The 15,769-nt window shown below is 41.2% G+C and overlaps 2 protein-coding genes and 1 long non-coding RNA gene across 6 annotated transcripts in view; 1 reads left to right on the forward strand and 2 right to left on the reverse strand.

Annotated features, from left to right (window-relative positions):
* LOC109824053 lies at window positions 1,340-2,553 on the forward strand. Of its 2 annotated transcripts, XR_002242542.1 has the most exons (3): window positions 1,340-1,476; window positions 1,709-1,780; window positions 1,881-2,553. It is a non-coding gene; the product is annotated as an uncharacterized LOC109824053 (long non-coding RNA). The 2 variants fall into 2 exon arrangements; XR_002242541.1 differs by lacking the exon at window positions 1,340-1,476 and having other exon boundaries at window positions 1,648-1,780.
* Window positions 2,727-15,769, reverse strand: part of LOC109823963 (hippocampus abundant transcript-like protein 1) — a 16,260-nt gene continuing 3,217 nt past the window's right edge. For 2 of the 3 annotated variants that reach the window (XM_020390435.1, XM_020390437.1), the window contains exons 6-14: window positions 15,631-15,706; window positions 15,396-15,482; window positions 8,249-8,329; window positions 8,105-8,137; window positions 7,940-7,993; window positions 7,667-7,708; window positions 7,446-7,524; window positions 3,451-3,521; window positions 2,727-3,242 (exon numbers count right to left, since the gene is read on the reverse strand). In XM_020390435.1, coding sequence (XP_020246024.1) covers window positions 3,123-3,242; window positions 3,451-3,521; window positions 7,446-7,524; window positions 7,667-7,708; window positions 7,940-7,993; window positions 8,105-8,137; window positions 8,249-8,329; window positions 15,396-15,482; window positions 15,631-15,706 — 643 coding nt within the window. In that variant the 3' untranslated portion in view covers window positions 2,727-3,122. The other variant, XM_020390436.1, reaches the window with a different exon arrangement.
* Window positions 4,109-6,140, reverse strand: LOC109823964. The gene has a single exon (XM_020390438.1). The coding sequence runs from the start codon at window positions 5,451-5,453 to the stop codon at window positions 4,860-4,862; it is 594 nt and encodes a 197-aa protein (XP_020246027.1). The 5' UTR covers window positions 5,454-6,140; the 3' UTR covers window positions 4,109-4,859.

The raw sequence follows: 15,769 nt of genomic DNA on the forward strand, positions 1-15,769 counted from the left end.
AGCGGTATCTACGACACGTGTCACCGAGCGAGCCCAGCTGCATGCAATATTCTGCAAAATTTCTCCCTCCTCCTTCTCACTTTAACAATTTTTTTCGTGACCCCGGGGCCCACACACAAAGTACGGAATGCTTATGCTCCTGCTTCTGTCAGCATTGATTCCAATAGTACCCTCGCTGTTACCGCTTCGTTACGCGAATACCAGAGAGCCCGCCAACTCGCCGCGTGAAAACACAAAAGCCGCTGGTCGGTGGCATTCTCGTAATAATAAAGCTCAGGAGATGGCAACTGCGGGAATGAGGTTGTTGTATGAGCGGGCGGAGGAGGAAGGAAAGCGAGAGGGAGTACAATAATCGATACAGCTGGGAAAATACAGCTGGTGGTTTTCGTTTTCCCACCGTTTCCTCGGTTTTCTTTCCCCCCACCCCCCGATCAAAATCCCTATTTATTAGTTGACAGTCTGGGCTATGAATTCTCCAGATCTAATGTCTAATAACTAACCGCCTTTATCGCCTCCTTTTGTTCTCCTCTCTCTCTCTCTCTCTCTCTCTCTCCTTAATTCATCGTCGTCGTCGTCGTCGGATTCCCAATTTCCTCTCTCTCTCTCTCTCTCTCTCTCTCTCTCTCTCAATCCGTTCACGATTTCAAGGTAATCCTCAAGTTTCCTCGTAAGAATTTCTTTGTTTCAAACGGTTACCTATTCTCCTCTCTGGATCGATCCGTGATTTAAAGAGCTGACCTTTGATCTGATCTTGTCCAGATCGGGGTTTGATCTGATCGGTGTTTGGCCGATTGCCGAGAGCAGCGATTGCAAGAGGGCCACCGCCCTCTGCGCTAACAACTGCGGCTCTTCGAGCCGCGGCGACCCTAAACCTCTGCTCAAAATGCCTACAGCGGCTTCAGCTGCAAGGAAGAGCAGGCCTCGTCGCAAGATCGCCGTTCGAAGAAAATCGCTCCAGCGCTTCTTCCTCCGTCATCGTAACGGCGGAACGGCATTCCGCGAAGTGCCAGATCTCGCGGCGGCGGAGGAGGCGAGGCGGAGGCTCCGGCGGCTCCGAGCGTCCGGCTGGCGAGGCAGGTGGGCTCGCTTCCTGCAGAAAGAAAGGGTGGGGCTGACGGGTTCAGGTGCAGGTGCGTGGTCCATCCTAACTGTGGGTCCCACAGGGTACCGCGGAGAGCTAACGCGTGCGGTGTCGAATTCAAGGGACGGGAGGGAGGCGATCCGCGCGCGCGAACTCCTCGTGGTCAAGGGCGAGAAGCCTCGACAGATCTTAGGCTGGAAGCGAGGCGCGTTGCTCTTGCGTCGAGTCCGACCGGCCGTGATTTCGCCGATCCGATTTATGTGGCTTGTTGCTGGCTTTGGTGGTCGGTATGCTTCGTCGTCGTCGTCTTTTCTTTCTTCTTCTTCTTCTTCTTTTTCTTTTTTTAAAAGGGAAATGGTGTTATGCGGCTGGCACGGCGTATGTAAAAAAGGAAGGTGATGTGGATTATTTACTGTGTGTTTCCTGAAGAGTCGGATTAGTTTAGTTTATTTTTTTTGTCTCCTTTATTATTCATTTTTAAAGCTCTGCTTTGGTTTAGTTTATTTTAAGTTTTACTAGTTCTTTATTTATTATTATTGCTTTTTTTTTTTTTTTTGTTGTAGTTCTTTATTTATTATTATTGCTTTTTTTTTTTTTTTTGATGATGGTGCGTTGCTTCATGTTTAGCTTTTTGTTAGGTGTCTTGTTGGTGGAAATGGGATGGGGCTAAAGCAGCTCCACGCGCGAGTTTGGTTGTAGGTGAGTTAGCGCTTGCTTGCTTAAAGACACGTATGGCGATATCAGATATGATATTATATGCAAAATTTAATAATATAATATGCAAAATTTGATAATATAGCGTGTTCTCTCGTTTCTTGGTGATCGTAATTGAGGGAGAAGCTTCGGCATGCTTGTTGATGTACGTTGACACGCATTTGGGCGACCGCAGCGCGAAGGAATGAAATCAAATGTTAGCTTTCTCATTGGATCGAGAGCTTAAGATTCAAACGAAAATCTTTTGATCGTTCAACAAACTTAAAAAAAAAGAACTAGTGTAATACCTGAAGCGAATACAAGAAAATGACAGAAAAATGTTTTGAGCTCCCAGCGGTCGACCACAATGGCAGGCACGGTCGACCGGAAACATGCACGAGACCTGGGGAGATCTCTAGACTTTTGGCGGTCGACTGCAGTGTCAAGTGCGGTCGATCGGCCAAACCCTGTAGTGATTTCTGCTTTTTATCGTTGGATCCGGTCTACTGCACGTGTCTCTGCGGTTGACCGCGGGTCGGGTTGGGCTTGAGTTTTGGTTTCCTGTTCGCTTTGGGTTTGCGTTTTGATATATATTAAAACACGATTTTCTAGCGTTTCTAATCAGAGATTTTAGATTGTACTAAGTATATTGAGAGGGAGAACTTGTGAGCAAGTTGAGAGATTTGATTTAGAGTTTATTTGAGTGATTTTGTGAGATTGTAACCCTTTGTACTCTCCTTGAGTTAGTAGAATCTCCCCATCCTGTGGACGTAGACAAATTGCCGAACCACGTATATCTCTGTGTTTGGTTTGATTTGTCGTATTTTGGATTGAATTGTGCTCGTGTGTGGATTGGTTCTCTTCTCTCGTGCTTACAAATTCGTTCGTTGTGCGAGCACGCTCCCGTATAGGCGCGCAACAATACGGTACCTACGCCTATTCAAATTAGACCAGGTCTTAAATCGCATCTCTAAATGCAGCGGTTAGACATAGTAGTCGGAACAACAGATACATTCACGTATAGAGGCAAAAAGAAAATTCTGGCCAACTTCTAAAGAGAAGTTGCTCTCAACTTTCGGATCGAAAGTGTACAAACAACAACCGGAGCTAGGGTTGCATGACGCTGTGCAAATACTATCAGCTCCCCCGCTTACAGCGAAATCTACCGGTGCGCTGTAAATTTAGTCGGGATCCCCCATAGCAAAACTCATCCTAATAATAACAGCACAACACAGCTTTGCATACGAGGGGAAAAGACTGTTAAGGAGATTTGCCGTGACAATAAAGCCATTGAGCGTGCTTTTGTACCGTATCTTGGTTGTCAATCAGCAGCTAGAGATCAAAGGCTCTACCCAATGCTTTCTATGAGAAGGGGCGCTTCAATAGATTCAGGTGATGAGTTGTCACGAGTTGCACTTCTGTCTCTATTCCCTGTATCTAGCTGGCAAGCATACACTAGAGCAATAGCCTACGATAAAAACTGGATCGATTAATAAAAAAAATAAAAAAAAGGGGGAAATGATACCGGGTATTCCGCTGATTCAAAGGTTTAGGGGCTGTTTGGTTGGCATTTTTTGCCCTTATTTCCCCGTCAAAACTGACAGCTTTTGTCAGTTTTAACAGGGAAACCCAAACAAAAAAAGCCAACCAAACAGCCCTTTAGTATAAAGTGTTACCAGGGAGATAGATGCCACGAGTATGCTGAAACCTTTGCAGTTAAATGGAGCCTCGCTCGATATAAAGAGAGCTGAAAATTGAACGGACACATGCATGAGCTAAGTTGGTAATTAAACTCGTATAGCTTCAGATTTCTTGTAAACTTTCTTCATTTGAAAAAGGCAATTGCCCATCCCTAGAAGTTTTAAGGTAAAGCATCCTCAAGAAAAGAATGAAACCTGATTTTAGCTGGAAGTCCCTTTAGACCATCTCCAGCAGGAGGTGAAATTTCACCTCCTTCTCTCCTGCCACATCACTTTATTTAATTCAATAATCTTCATTTCCCTATCAACTCTACAGCAGGAGATTTTTCAGAAAGTTTTTTACTTTATTTGGGACCCACCATAAACCACTTCACTTCAACATATACCCCACCATATTTATTCATTCTTTTTCCTATTTCATATATATTACTATTTTATTATTATTATTATTAATATAACTCATATATTTATAATTATAATTTATTAATAATTCAATAAATAATATATAATATTTAAATATATATTATTAATTTAATTTTCAATAATATTTTTATGTTAACATAAAATAACACACGGTTTTATTAAGCATACGGAAAACCAAACACACCCAAATTATTGAAAACATGCCAGAAAACACACACTAAATTGGTAAAAATTTAATCGGAGGTTGTCCCAAACTTCTGCCAAATGTGCTCGATGAGATCCTTCTTCAGCTGAATATGTTGGGTCTTATCTCGTAGTTCCGCTCTAGTCTGATTATCTGCCTCAGATCGGTGTTGAACATGGACTTGAAACTCCGGCAACACGTCTGTTTGAACATTGAAAGAGGCGCTAGAGCTAGCATTGTTCGACGGTTCAAAGTCGATATTTTCCCAGTTTCGCGAATACGTATCTCGTTCATCCTCTACTATCATGTTATGTAAAATAATGCATGCCCTCATTATTTTTTCTAAGACATCAAGATCCCACATTCTAGCTGGTTGGCGGACAATAGCGAAGCGTGCTTGGAGTACCCCGAATGCGCGTTCCATGTCCTTCCTGCATGATTCCTGTTGTTTGGCAAAAAATTGATGTTTGTTGCCTTGGGGCATTTGAATTGACTGCACGAAGACAGGCCACTTAGGGTAGATTCCGTCGGCAAGATAGTATGCAAGATTGTACTCCCGCCCATTCACGGTGAAGTTTACCCGTGGAGCTTCACCCGACTCAATGTTGTCAAAAACCGGTGACCTATCTAGTACATTTATGTCATTCAAACTACCAGGAAGCCCTGAAAAAACATGCCATATCCACAAATCATATGACGCAACTGCCTCGAGGATAACTGTTGCCGTCCCCTTGTGTCCACTAGTAAACTGCCCTTGCCAAGCCTTAGGATAATTTTTTTACTGCCAGTGCATGCAATCAATACTTCCAATCATCCCTGGGAATCCACGTTCCTGTCCAACTTGGAGCAACCTCTGCAAGTCTTCCACATTTGGTCGTCGTAAGTATTCATCTTGAAACAATGCTATTACCCCTTCGCAAAACTTGCGAGTACACTCGATAGCAGTGGATTCTCCTATCTTGACGTACTCATCACAAGCATCGGCTGCGACTCCATATGCGAGCATGCATATGACAGCCGTACACTTCTGGATAGGCGTTAACCCAAGCTTGCCCGCATTATTGCGCCGTTGTGTGAAGTAATCGTCGTAATTTGATATAGAGTCCACAATTCGTAGAAAGAGAGGCCTTTTCATTCGATACCTGCGTCGGAACTGGGCGTCAGTGTAAGTGCATGACTCGGCAAAGTAGTCGGCCATGAGTCTCTCATGCGCTGCATGATGATCTCTATGTATGGATTTCCTCTTACGTGGTTGTTCGCTTCTCCTTTGCAATTCTTCAAGAAGTTCTCGCTGCCTATCAAGTATTTTTTCTTCTATTTCCCATTGTTGTTGGAACTCTTCTAGACTAAACTCATTTAGGAAAGGATCCATTGGATGCTATGATTTTTGAAATGTTGATAGGTATACTTATGATGTGCATCTGATCAGTTTATATAATGAAGGGTAGTTGTTCAAATAATTGAATTCACATGCAATTGCAGAGACATGTGTCATAGGGCATGCATGTGCAGAGAGTTGTCAATTCATATTTTGTATTATTATGCAGGTGTAGTCATTTCATCCTTTGTATTTTTTGCAGTGAAAGGTCAATTCAACATTTGTTTGTTTTTGCAGTGAGTAGTAATTGTATCTTTTGTACTATTATGCAGTGAGAAGTCAATATCAATCGGCTTTATTGAAACATAAACAACAATTTTATTCAAACATAAACATCACTTTTATTAATACATTCAACAAACATAGGCACCCACACAACTCCAAAATTAAACAAACGGCACACAAAAACATCAGAAAGAAAACACACAATCATAACTTCTTGAGAAGGTCTTATTTTCCAAACAGGTTCTTCCTCAACATATTATAAGCTTCTTCATCTTCATCGTCACGATCTGGTTTGTTTTTCAAGAATAACCACATCTCCATATTCTTGGAATGAGCCAGGTTATTCATAGCTGAAGCAGTACTTGATCTTTTCTCTTCAAATTTTTCATGAGCACTGACTAGCTTAGATAACTCCTCCTCAATTGCCCCCTTTGATTTCCTTGACACAGATGTTTTACTAGAGGAACCTCTAGCTTTCTTCTTTGCCACGTCTCTACCCTCTGGACGTACAAGGGTAGGAGTTGATGATTCAACATCCTCACCACTACTCTTTCTTTTAGAGCCACTACTACCGGATGCATTTCCTCCTGTCATATATTTGGGTTGATTACGAACCACCTTCCACTCATCCACCAAATTAAACGTCGTACCTATTTTCTCAAAGTACAACTCTCTTGCCTTGGATATGTAGTTTTCATCGGACCAACCGCTACGCTTCTCCCTACATGCAGTACTGTAGCAGCCAATGAAACTGGATATCTTTCTGTTGATGTCTTTGAAATGACTATGGCACCGAGACACAATCCTCTCCTTTCCACTTTTGGCGTTCTCATTCACGTACTGTGTAATTTTACCCCAGAAAGTTTCACCCTTTTGGTTGTTCCCCAACTCACTATCATTACTAACGTGAAAATAACCAGTTAGTAAAAGTATGTTGTCTTCGGTGGTCCAAGTTTCATAACTTGATCTCTTTGCTGATTGTTGGGTTGGAGGGAGAAAACTGTGAGGAGTATCCCCACCAACATTTCCCAAAGACATTTGGGTGGAAAATTCTGGGATATCTGTAGATCCGCTACTAAACCGGGGTGTCGCTGGCTCACTCGACTCCGTGTTAGGACAATTCATATGGGAGGGAACATAGCTGCTTCCCGGAACTGGAAGATAACCGTAAGGAAGATAAGGATATTGCATGCCGAAATTTGGTTGCATCATGTACGGCATTTGAAAATTGGGCTGCATCCTCGTATTTTGAGTATTTTCGGGGCGTTGTATATTGGGATGTTGTGGTTGAGGGAGGGGATTTTGAGGTTTAGGGAAAATTAGGATAGTTTTGTGAAGGATCCATGAAGAAACTAGCTTCAAATTGTAGAAAGAAGAAGAATAGGGTGTAGAAACTCAGATTTTTTTTTGGTGTCCAAATGACACAAAGTTAATCTCTATTTATAGAGTTTGAAAAATGAAAATTAATGGTATAAAAATTATAAATTAATTCATTGTATTTATCTCAAAAAATATCAATTAAAAATAAGGAGGAAAACAAAAATTGACGCCCAATCAAATTTCGCCACGCGGCAGCTGGCAGGCATGCGCCAGACCTGTCCGCGCGTGGCCTTGTCAGAAATACCCGGGGTGAATTTTTCACCCCTTGGCCTTGTCAATTTGATTCACCTTTTCAAAAAGCCCCTGCTGCAACCAAATATTTCTTCAAATAACCCCTGCTGCATATGGTCTTACAGGAGAAATTAAAATGGTGTTACTTACATGTCAATGGACTCATCACAAGAGGCGATAACAAGCTGGCAACCGCCTGCACACCGGCAATAAATCCCTGTGCCTTTCCCTGTAAAAATTCGATGATCAGTTTATTACAAGCCAGAGAGATTAGCATGATCAACCATACACTATGGATTGGGCTACTCGTCTTCCACACAAAAAATTACTAGAGCCATACTTGTCACAGGCAGTCAAAAAGACGATCATACCTGATCAGTAGCAATTGCAGCCTTCGATACGATAGCATAAGTCTGAAGAGGTGAAGGTATCATAGTTAGAATTTGAATCTGATTTGGCTTGAGGGGAAAAGTTGATAACAAGTTCAAGCAATTTGAAGTATACGCAAGTGATATTTGATAAATATATAGTAACATCAAATACTCGTCTATTCCTTTATGCAATTATAAAGCATCGGATTCAGATTGTTAATCAATAAAAAAATTGCTATAAAAGGATAAAATCTCGTGTCATTTGTTGCTTACAGATGGTTTCACAAGAACATTAACGACACCAAATGATGCACTGAGGTAAGGAACCTGCATGAATAATGCAACTTTGTAAACCTCAAAAAAGGAAAAAAGTTCATTTTCTTTCTTAGTCCATTATCTCTGGTTGAAAAAGTAGACTAACAGATGACAATATTATACCCATGGTGCCCAAGCCAAACCATAAAGTACTGCCTGCAAGACAAGAAAGTATTTCCAATTAAAAGCAAGTTGTGTGTAGAAGACTAAGCAAGTTGCAGATATCTACCAGCAGACAGATATCAGGTGATTTTTGCAAAGACTTACATCAGCAATTGAAGAAATCAAAGCTATGCACAGTACTCCTTTTTCTCCAACACACGGATTGATAAGTGGAAGCAACAAAATCTAGGGGGGGAAAAATAGCTAAGTGAGCATTCCAAGTAATACAAGGCAGTAATCCAGCTACTGATGACACTACCAATGACAGTGTAAGCGCTCTAAGCACCATCAGTTAATAAGAAATATCAACAGATGACGGACCAGACGTTTATAAGGTATCTGTATAACCGCTGACACGACGACACTGCCGTTCATTTTTTAAAGATAGTTTAGAATAAAGATACAAACTGGTCAAAAAGGTCATTAGAATTGAGATGGAATTAATTTTGATATTCTTCTTACTTCTTAATTTTGATCTACCACGAGTATGATTCCCACTGGAGTCACGTTCCGTTGATTTTCCTCAAATCGCCGATAAGGTCTCGGCTTGTTGCGAACTTGTTTGCCTGTCCTCTTTGTTCTTGTACTGATTTTCTTCCTTCAGAATAGCTGCTGCAATATCGTCGAAGACTAGATAGTCTGTAAGGACGTTTGTTAGATTGATGATCGGTTGTGTGAACGCGGACGTGAACACGGACCCAAGGCCCACCCGCTTTTACAAATAGCTGCCTATATATATTATTTTGTTCCTAGGGTTCCGTGTGCGAGGTGGGTTTGTTTTGTCGGCTTGGGATTTCTTCGGCAAGCAGGAGTTTCGTTTTGTTTTGTGACTGCGGAACAGAGACGCAGATCACGGAAGTTTGGCGGCTGCAGGTTGGGAGTTTTGCAGCTGCAGGGAAATTTGCTGCAGGAGATTTAAGTGCAGGCTTTTGTGTTTCTTTCTTTTGTGAGAGATATTTGTGAGGGATTTGAGAGTTTGTTTGAGGGTTTAGTTTGAGAGTGATTGTAAACCCTAGTTGTATTCTCTCCCTCTATTAGTAGATCTCCCCCTCCTTGCCCCGTGGACGTAGGCAATTTGCCGAACCACGTAAAAATTGATTGTACTGCTTTTGTGTGATTTGTAATAGCTTTTAGGATCCCTCGACAGGTCAGTCCTAGAACTGATGAGAGGAAGAGCCGATATCTCACTTGGTTGAGATATCCGCTTCAGATTCTTGTCTCCTTGGTGAGACGGGAATTCTTATTGCGATCTGACTCTCTTGTTGTGCTGCCGAAGTGCTGCCGAAATTTCCGCTGCGCGCAACAAGTGGTATCAGAGAACCTTTTTGGTACATGTTTATGCCGCATCAAGTTTTTGGCGCCGTTGCCGGGGAAGGTGCTTAAGTAGGTTTTAATTATTTTGGTTCTTTAACTTGTGTGTTTTTTGTGAAGGAAACGCTTGGAGCTTGAAGATCGCGGATTGGAGAGCTAGGATTTGAAGATTTGCTTTCAGGTAAGTCCTCTTTCTAGTTTTTAATTCCACCCTTTAGCTACTTCTTCACAATTAGAGACAATTAGGACTTAAAAAAGAAGAAGAGATTTTATTTTTTGTTGACCATAATAAAATTCATCCTCCACTTTGACATTTACTAACAAGATAATAAATTCAAACAAATCCCCCCTTCTCATTTGTTTGATTGTTAACCCTAATTAAAAAAAAAGATTTTTCTTTTCCATCCTTTTTAGTTGCTTTTAATTCATAGGGTTGCATTTCATATAGTGTAGGAATTCACCAAGTGATTTGAGCATCTTGATTTGACACACACTTAAAAATATTTTTAAGGGCAAAACCCCATAATCAAGATAAGGTGAGGGATTTCATCACCCTTTCCTTAGCCCAAAAATCACTAATTCCTCACTACACCACCCAAGCCTAATAAAACTCATTAGACGTTGGCCCCTAAGGATTCGAGCTCAATAAGGAACAAGAAATCCTTAAGTGAACCGGTTTAAGTTTTCTCAGATTAGTTGGTGTCTAAGGCAAGGTTTAGGGGTTGCGTAAAGCGCTCCGCAAGGAAAGAGGTACTTAATTGATCTTTGATCACCCTCTAGTACTATCCTTACCTGGCTAACTACCTGGGTAAAACTTTGATCTTTTCACTGTAGGAGTTTTTGGTTAGGAGCTGGTCTAGTTGAGTTAGGCTAAACCCTAGAATTAGAGTTGATTGAAAAGTGATTGTTTTGATTTGTTTCAGTTAGGATTTTTCTTTTTCTTTATCTTCTAAAAAAAAACTAATTTTCTTTCTTTTTTTGAAAAAAAATAAAAAATAAAAAAAATAATAAAAAGAAATATTTTGGTGTATGCAACAGTGGATTAGGGATAATACACATCGATTAATTCGCTTTGAACCAATCATAGAAATGGAGCATCCTAATCCACCCGTTCTTCATGATATGTGCTATCCCATTAGGAATGCAATCCCCTCATGCATTAGGCTCCCCGAAACAAATGGAATAAGTTTTGAGCTTAGACCGCAATACATAAACATGCTTCCCAAATTCCTTGGTAATGAAACAGAAGACGCATATATTTTTATTTCGGAATTTGAGGAAGTGTGTATTATGATTAAAATGAGAGAATTAAATGAAGATGCGGTTAAGCTTAGATTTATTCCATTTGCTCTTAAGGATAAAGCTAAAAAATGGCTGTACAGCTTACCAACAAATTCCATCTCAACTTGGGATGAATTTGTCACCGTTTTTCTTAAGAAATTTTTTCCTATTCATAAAACGGTAAAGCTTAGGAACAGCATTCAAAACTTTAAAATTATCCCGGGAGAACCTTTTTGGAAGTATTTTGACCGATTTAAAGATCTTCTCATCCAATGTCCTCATCACGGTTTAGAGAAATGGCGATTGTGCCAAATAATTTATGAGGGATTAGATTATTCTGCAAAAACTTCCTTAGAATCAATGTGCCACGGGGATTTTATGAGGAAAAATGCTGATGAAGCTTGGGAGTTTTTGGAGAGTCTTTCTGAAAAAACAATGCAATGGGAACAGTGCGATGACAGGGTTTCATCAGTTCCCCATTCTAAGTCTAGTGGTCTTTCCTTGGAGTCAAACATTGCTTCTGAAGCGAAGATGGCGACAATTCTGCGGAGGTTAGAAGCCTTAGAAATTAAGGAACGAGCTCCAGCTCAACTCAATCATGTTTCTTTCCCAGGATGTCATAATTGTCAGTCTCCTACCCACGTTTCAGAGGAATGCCCTCTCTTAGGAAACAATCATTCATTAGAACAGATGAACGCTGCATTCCAGCACCCTAGAAATGATCCATTTTCTCCAACCTACAATCCAGGTTGGAGAAATCATCCCAACTTTGCATGGAATCTAGGAAATTCTCCCGGAACTCAAAATTTCACTCCCGCTTCGACCCAACATTTTCCTAGGGGAAACACAGTTCCATTCAATTCTCATTCACAATTTCAACAACCCAATCTGCCGTATCAAAATCAGTCTCCTCCTCATCAAGCTGTAATTCAAACTCCTCACAATCCAGATCAAGATAAACGTCTCAATGTCTTGGAAAGGGGTTTAGAAACCATAATTAAGGCCTCTACTCAAACCACGAATATGTTGACTCAAACGTCTAGCACGCTGAATTCCTTCATGCAATCAACCGGACAAATGCTCAACTCCAACACTCAAGCTATAGCTAGATTGGAATCTCAACTTAGTCAACTAGCTAGTGCCGTGAGTGAAAGAGAGAAAGGAAAATTTCCAAGTCAACCCGTGGTCAACCCTAAGAACACAGGATGCAGTTCATCCTACGAAGTGAAGCTCAAGTGAATGCAATCCATTCACTTCGGTCAGGTAGACAGGTCGATAATCAAGTGAGAACTCCGCCAAGTCAAACTCTTGATCCTGTACAAATTCCTTCTCCTTCTCCTTCTGATGAATCTATTCAACAATCACTCCCCTCAGATGACCAAGAACCTGAACCCGAACCTGAGCCTGCTTTTGATAGATTTAGACCGGTTGCTCCCTTTCCAGATAGACTCAGGTCTAGGAAACACTCTCCTCAGGAGGAGAAAATCCTAGAGACATTCAAGCAGGTTAAGGTCAACATTCCTCTCTTAGATGTAATTGAACAAATTCCATCTTATGCTAAATTTTTAAAAGAATTATGCACTAAGAAGAGGAGAATAAATGTTCCAAAGAAAGTCTTTTTAGCCGCCAATATCAGTGAAATGCTGTCAAATCCCATACCTTTGAAACGTAAAGATCCAGGTTCCCCCATCATTTCATGTATCATTGGTAATACTCACATTGATAAGGCGCTTTTAGACTTAGGGGCCAGTGTCAATTTGCTTCCATATTCAGTCTATCAGCAATTGTGTCTAGGTGTACTGAACCCAACCAAATGCATCTTAAAGTTGGCTGATAGATCTGTTAAGGTCCCTATGGGTGAGTTAGAGGATGTTCTGATTAAGGTTGGAGATTTTATTTTTCCAGTAGATTTTGTAGTCTTGGAAACACAGCCTGTTTCCAATCCCAAAGGACAGACACCTGTCATTTGGGAGCCCATTTGAAGCTTTCAGCTGGTCTTTCACCGAAGTCAGTTGAAGATCGTGAGTTGATGTCGAAGACTCCATATGCGAGTGCGGTTGGGAGCTTGATGTACGCGATGGTATGTACGAGACCAGATTTGTCACAGGCGGTAAGCATGGTATCGAGATACATGCACGATCCAGGAGTGGGTCATTGGGACGCCGTGAGATGGATTTTGAGGTACATTCGAGGTACGCTCAATGTTGGTTTGGTTTATGAGCGAAACACTACAGGTGGGCAGCTATGCATTGGCTATGTTGATTCGGATTATGCCGGGGATTTGGATAAGCGCCGGTCTACAACGGGGTATGTGTTTACTTTGACCCGTGCGCCGGTGTGTTGGAGATGCACCTTACAGTCGACGGTGGCTTTGTCTACGACGGAGGCAGAGTATATGGCAGTTACGGAGGCTGTGAAGGAGGCTATTTGGCTTCGAGGACTTTTGGAGGAACTTGGTATATCGCAGAGGTCTGTCACTATTCATTGTGATAGCATGAGTGCTATCTATTTGGCGAAGAATCAGGTTTTTCATGCGCGGACGAAGCACATTGACGTTCGTTATCACTTCGTTCGGGATGTTCTTGAAGATGGCGATGTGGAAATTGTGAAGGTCCACACGAAGGATAATCCGGCGGATATGCTCACTAAGGTGGTTCCGAGCAACAAGTTTGATCATTGTCGAAACTTGTTGCATATTCGTGATTGTTGAGGCCGTTGGCGGCCATTTGGATGAACTACGTTCGGCTTGATTCCTTGGGCAAGAGGATACGTAGGCAGTCTTTCAGATGCAGCCGGTTTGGATTAGTTGATTTTGATGGGGGTGAGATTGTTTGAGCTCTCGTTTAGGTTCTCGACTTGTTGTGGATTCACTTCGTACTGGACACAACAAGTGGGACATTTTGGATGCTTTGGTGTCGGCTCAGTTTTGGGAAAACTTCACCGAGGTGGAGAATTGTGAACGCGGACGTGAACACGGACCCAAGGCCCACCCGCTTTTACAAATAGCTGCCTATATATATTATTTTGTTCCTAGGGTTCCGTGTGCGAGGTGGGTTTGTTTTGTCGGCTTGGGATTTCTTCGGCAAGCAGGAGTTTCGTTTTGTTTTGTGACTGCGGAACAGAGACGCAGATCACGGAAGTTTGGCGGCTGCAGGTTGGGAGTTTTGCAGCTGCAGGGAAATTTGCTGCAGGAGATTTAAGTGCAGGCTTTTGTGTTTCTTTCTTTTGTGAGAGATATTTGTGAGGGATTTGAGAGTTTGTTTGAGGGTTTAGTTTGAGAGTGATTGTAAACCCTAGTTGTATTCTCTCCCTCTATTAGTAGATCTCCCCCTCCTTGCCCCGTGGACGTAGGCAATTTGCCGAACCACGTAAAAATTGATTGTACTGCTTTTGTGTGATTTGTAATAGCTTTTAGGATCCCTCGACAGGTCAGTCCTAGAACTGATGAGAGGAAGAGCCGATATCTCACTTGGTTGAGATATCCGCTTCAGATTCTTGTCTCCTTGGTGAGACGGGAATTCTTATTGCGATCTGACTCTCTTGTTGTGCTGCCGAAGTGCTGCCGAAATTTCCGCTGCGCGCAACAAATCATACGAATCAGGTAGACTTTGAAGTAGAACTTTTGCACGTTCATTCACATCAATTGTATGCCCCAGCGCTATGAGTTGGAAGAATAGTGTTTAGAGTGTTGATGTGGTCGGTCATCGATGTAGATTCCGTCATCCTCAAAGTGTAAAGTCTTTTTTTTAAGAAGATTTTATTGTGCAGGGATTTAACCTCATATAGTTTTGTTAGAGTATCCGAACTCTTTGTTGTTTTCTTCTCCTCTATACTTGACAGTACCCCATCTGCTAATGCTAGATGGAGTTAGCAATAACATTTCTGTCTATCTCGTTTTACTTTTTATCATCTGTGATATCGTCCGACCTCGCACCGATGGCTGCTAGAAAATTATCTTTTCTCAAGATAGCATTTATCTTTAATTTTCACAGTGAGAAATTACTCCCATTGAATTTCTCGATCTCGAACTTTGTCGCCATTACTTCTATCACGAACAACAACTTTTACGATTTCATATGAACAGTAACCATATTTGTGAATAGTACTGTGCTCGTGAATAGTGCCAAATGCATTCAAAGGATAAATAATAATCTATCTTATTTTCTGATGTGAAGGATCCACTTTTAGTAGCAACCATAGAGCATATGATAAACAGATACATGCACCCTAAGACAGACCCTGATATCACTTTTTGGAACAAACCCGGAGTCTAATAGAGCAGAGTCTCAGTGAATAGTAGAGCAGAAGTAATAAAATGAACACACAGATTTACGTGAAAACCCCCTAAATGAATTTGAGGTAAAAAATCACGGGTAATGATAGAAGAATCCACCATGAAGAAAATTTTTTGGAGTTACAATCTCTCTATACAAGAAAAAACTATCTATTTTTCTCTCACTCTTCTATATGTGGGGTTGCTTCTGGGATGATCTCAATTTAAGGTTAGGAGGGTTATATTTAGGTGATTTTGTGGTAGGTATGCATTGTTGCTACAGTAGTAAATATGTGATATTTACTGTAGCGGGTAGGTGGTTATGTACTTTCTAACACCAGCTACTGCCGAAGTATTTCTAGAGTTTAATAAGCTTTAAAAAGGCACCTGAGAAAATATGGAGCCAACGCCGACCATAATCAGAATTTCTGAGAACTGATTTTTATCAAATCCAAAAGCTGATTTCAGATAGTACTGCAAAAAAATTTCCAAGTGAGTTCACACCGTGACAACAACAAGTTACTCAAATTATATAAACATTCAACAACGTAATCAAATTATACTTCTCCAGACAGCATAATCAAATCATGAACCATATAAAAACTTCACAAAGAAGACACACCAGTAATATACTGTTTATGCCAGACATGCCTAACTCATAGAAGAAGGAAATGAGTGAGATGCGCGTAAGTATTCCGCTGCAAGAGGAAAACGCAAATTATTTAGATAAATAAACTTTGTTTGTGCATATGTACAGAAAT

Source organism: Asparagus officinalis, chromosome 9 (genome assembly GCF_001876935.1).
Source record: "Asparagus officinalis chromosome 9, Aspof.V1, whole genome shotgun sequence".
NCBI lineage: Eukaryota > Viridiplantae > Streptophyta > Magnoliopsida > Asparagales > Asparagaceae > Asparagus > Asparagus officinalis.

Excerpts from the sequence above, each read along its gene's own strand:
- LOC109823964 (XM_020390438.1), bottom strand. The coding sequence starts at position 5,453 with ATGGATCCTTTCCTAAATGAGTTTAGTCTAGAAGAGTTCCAACAACAA.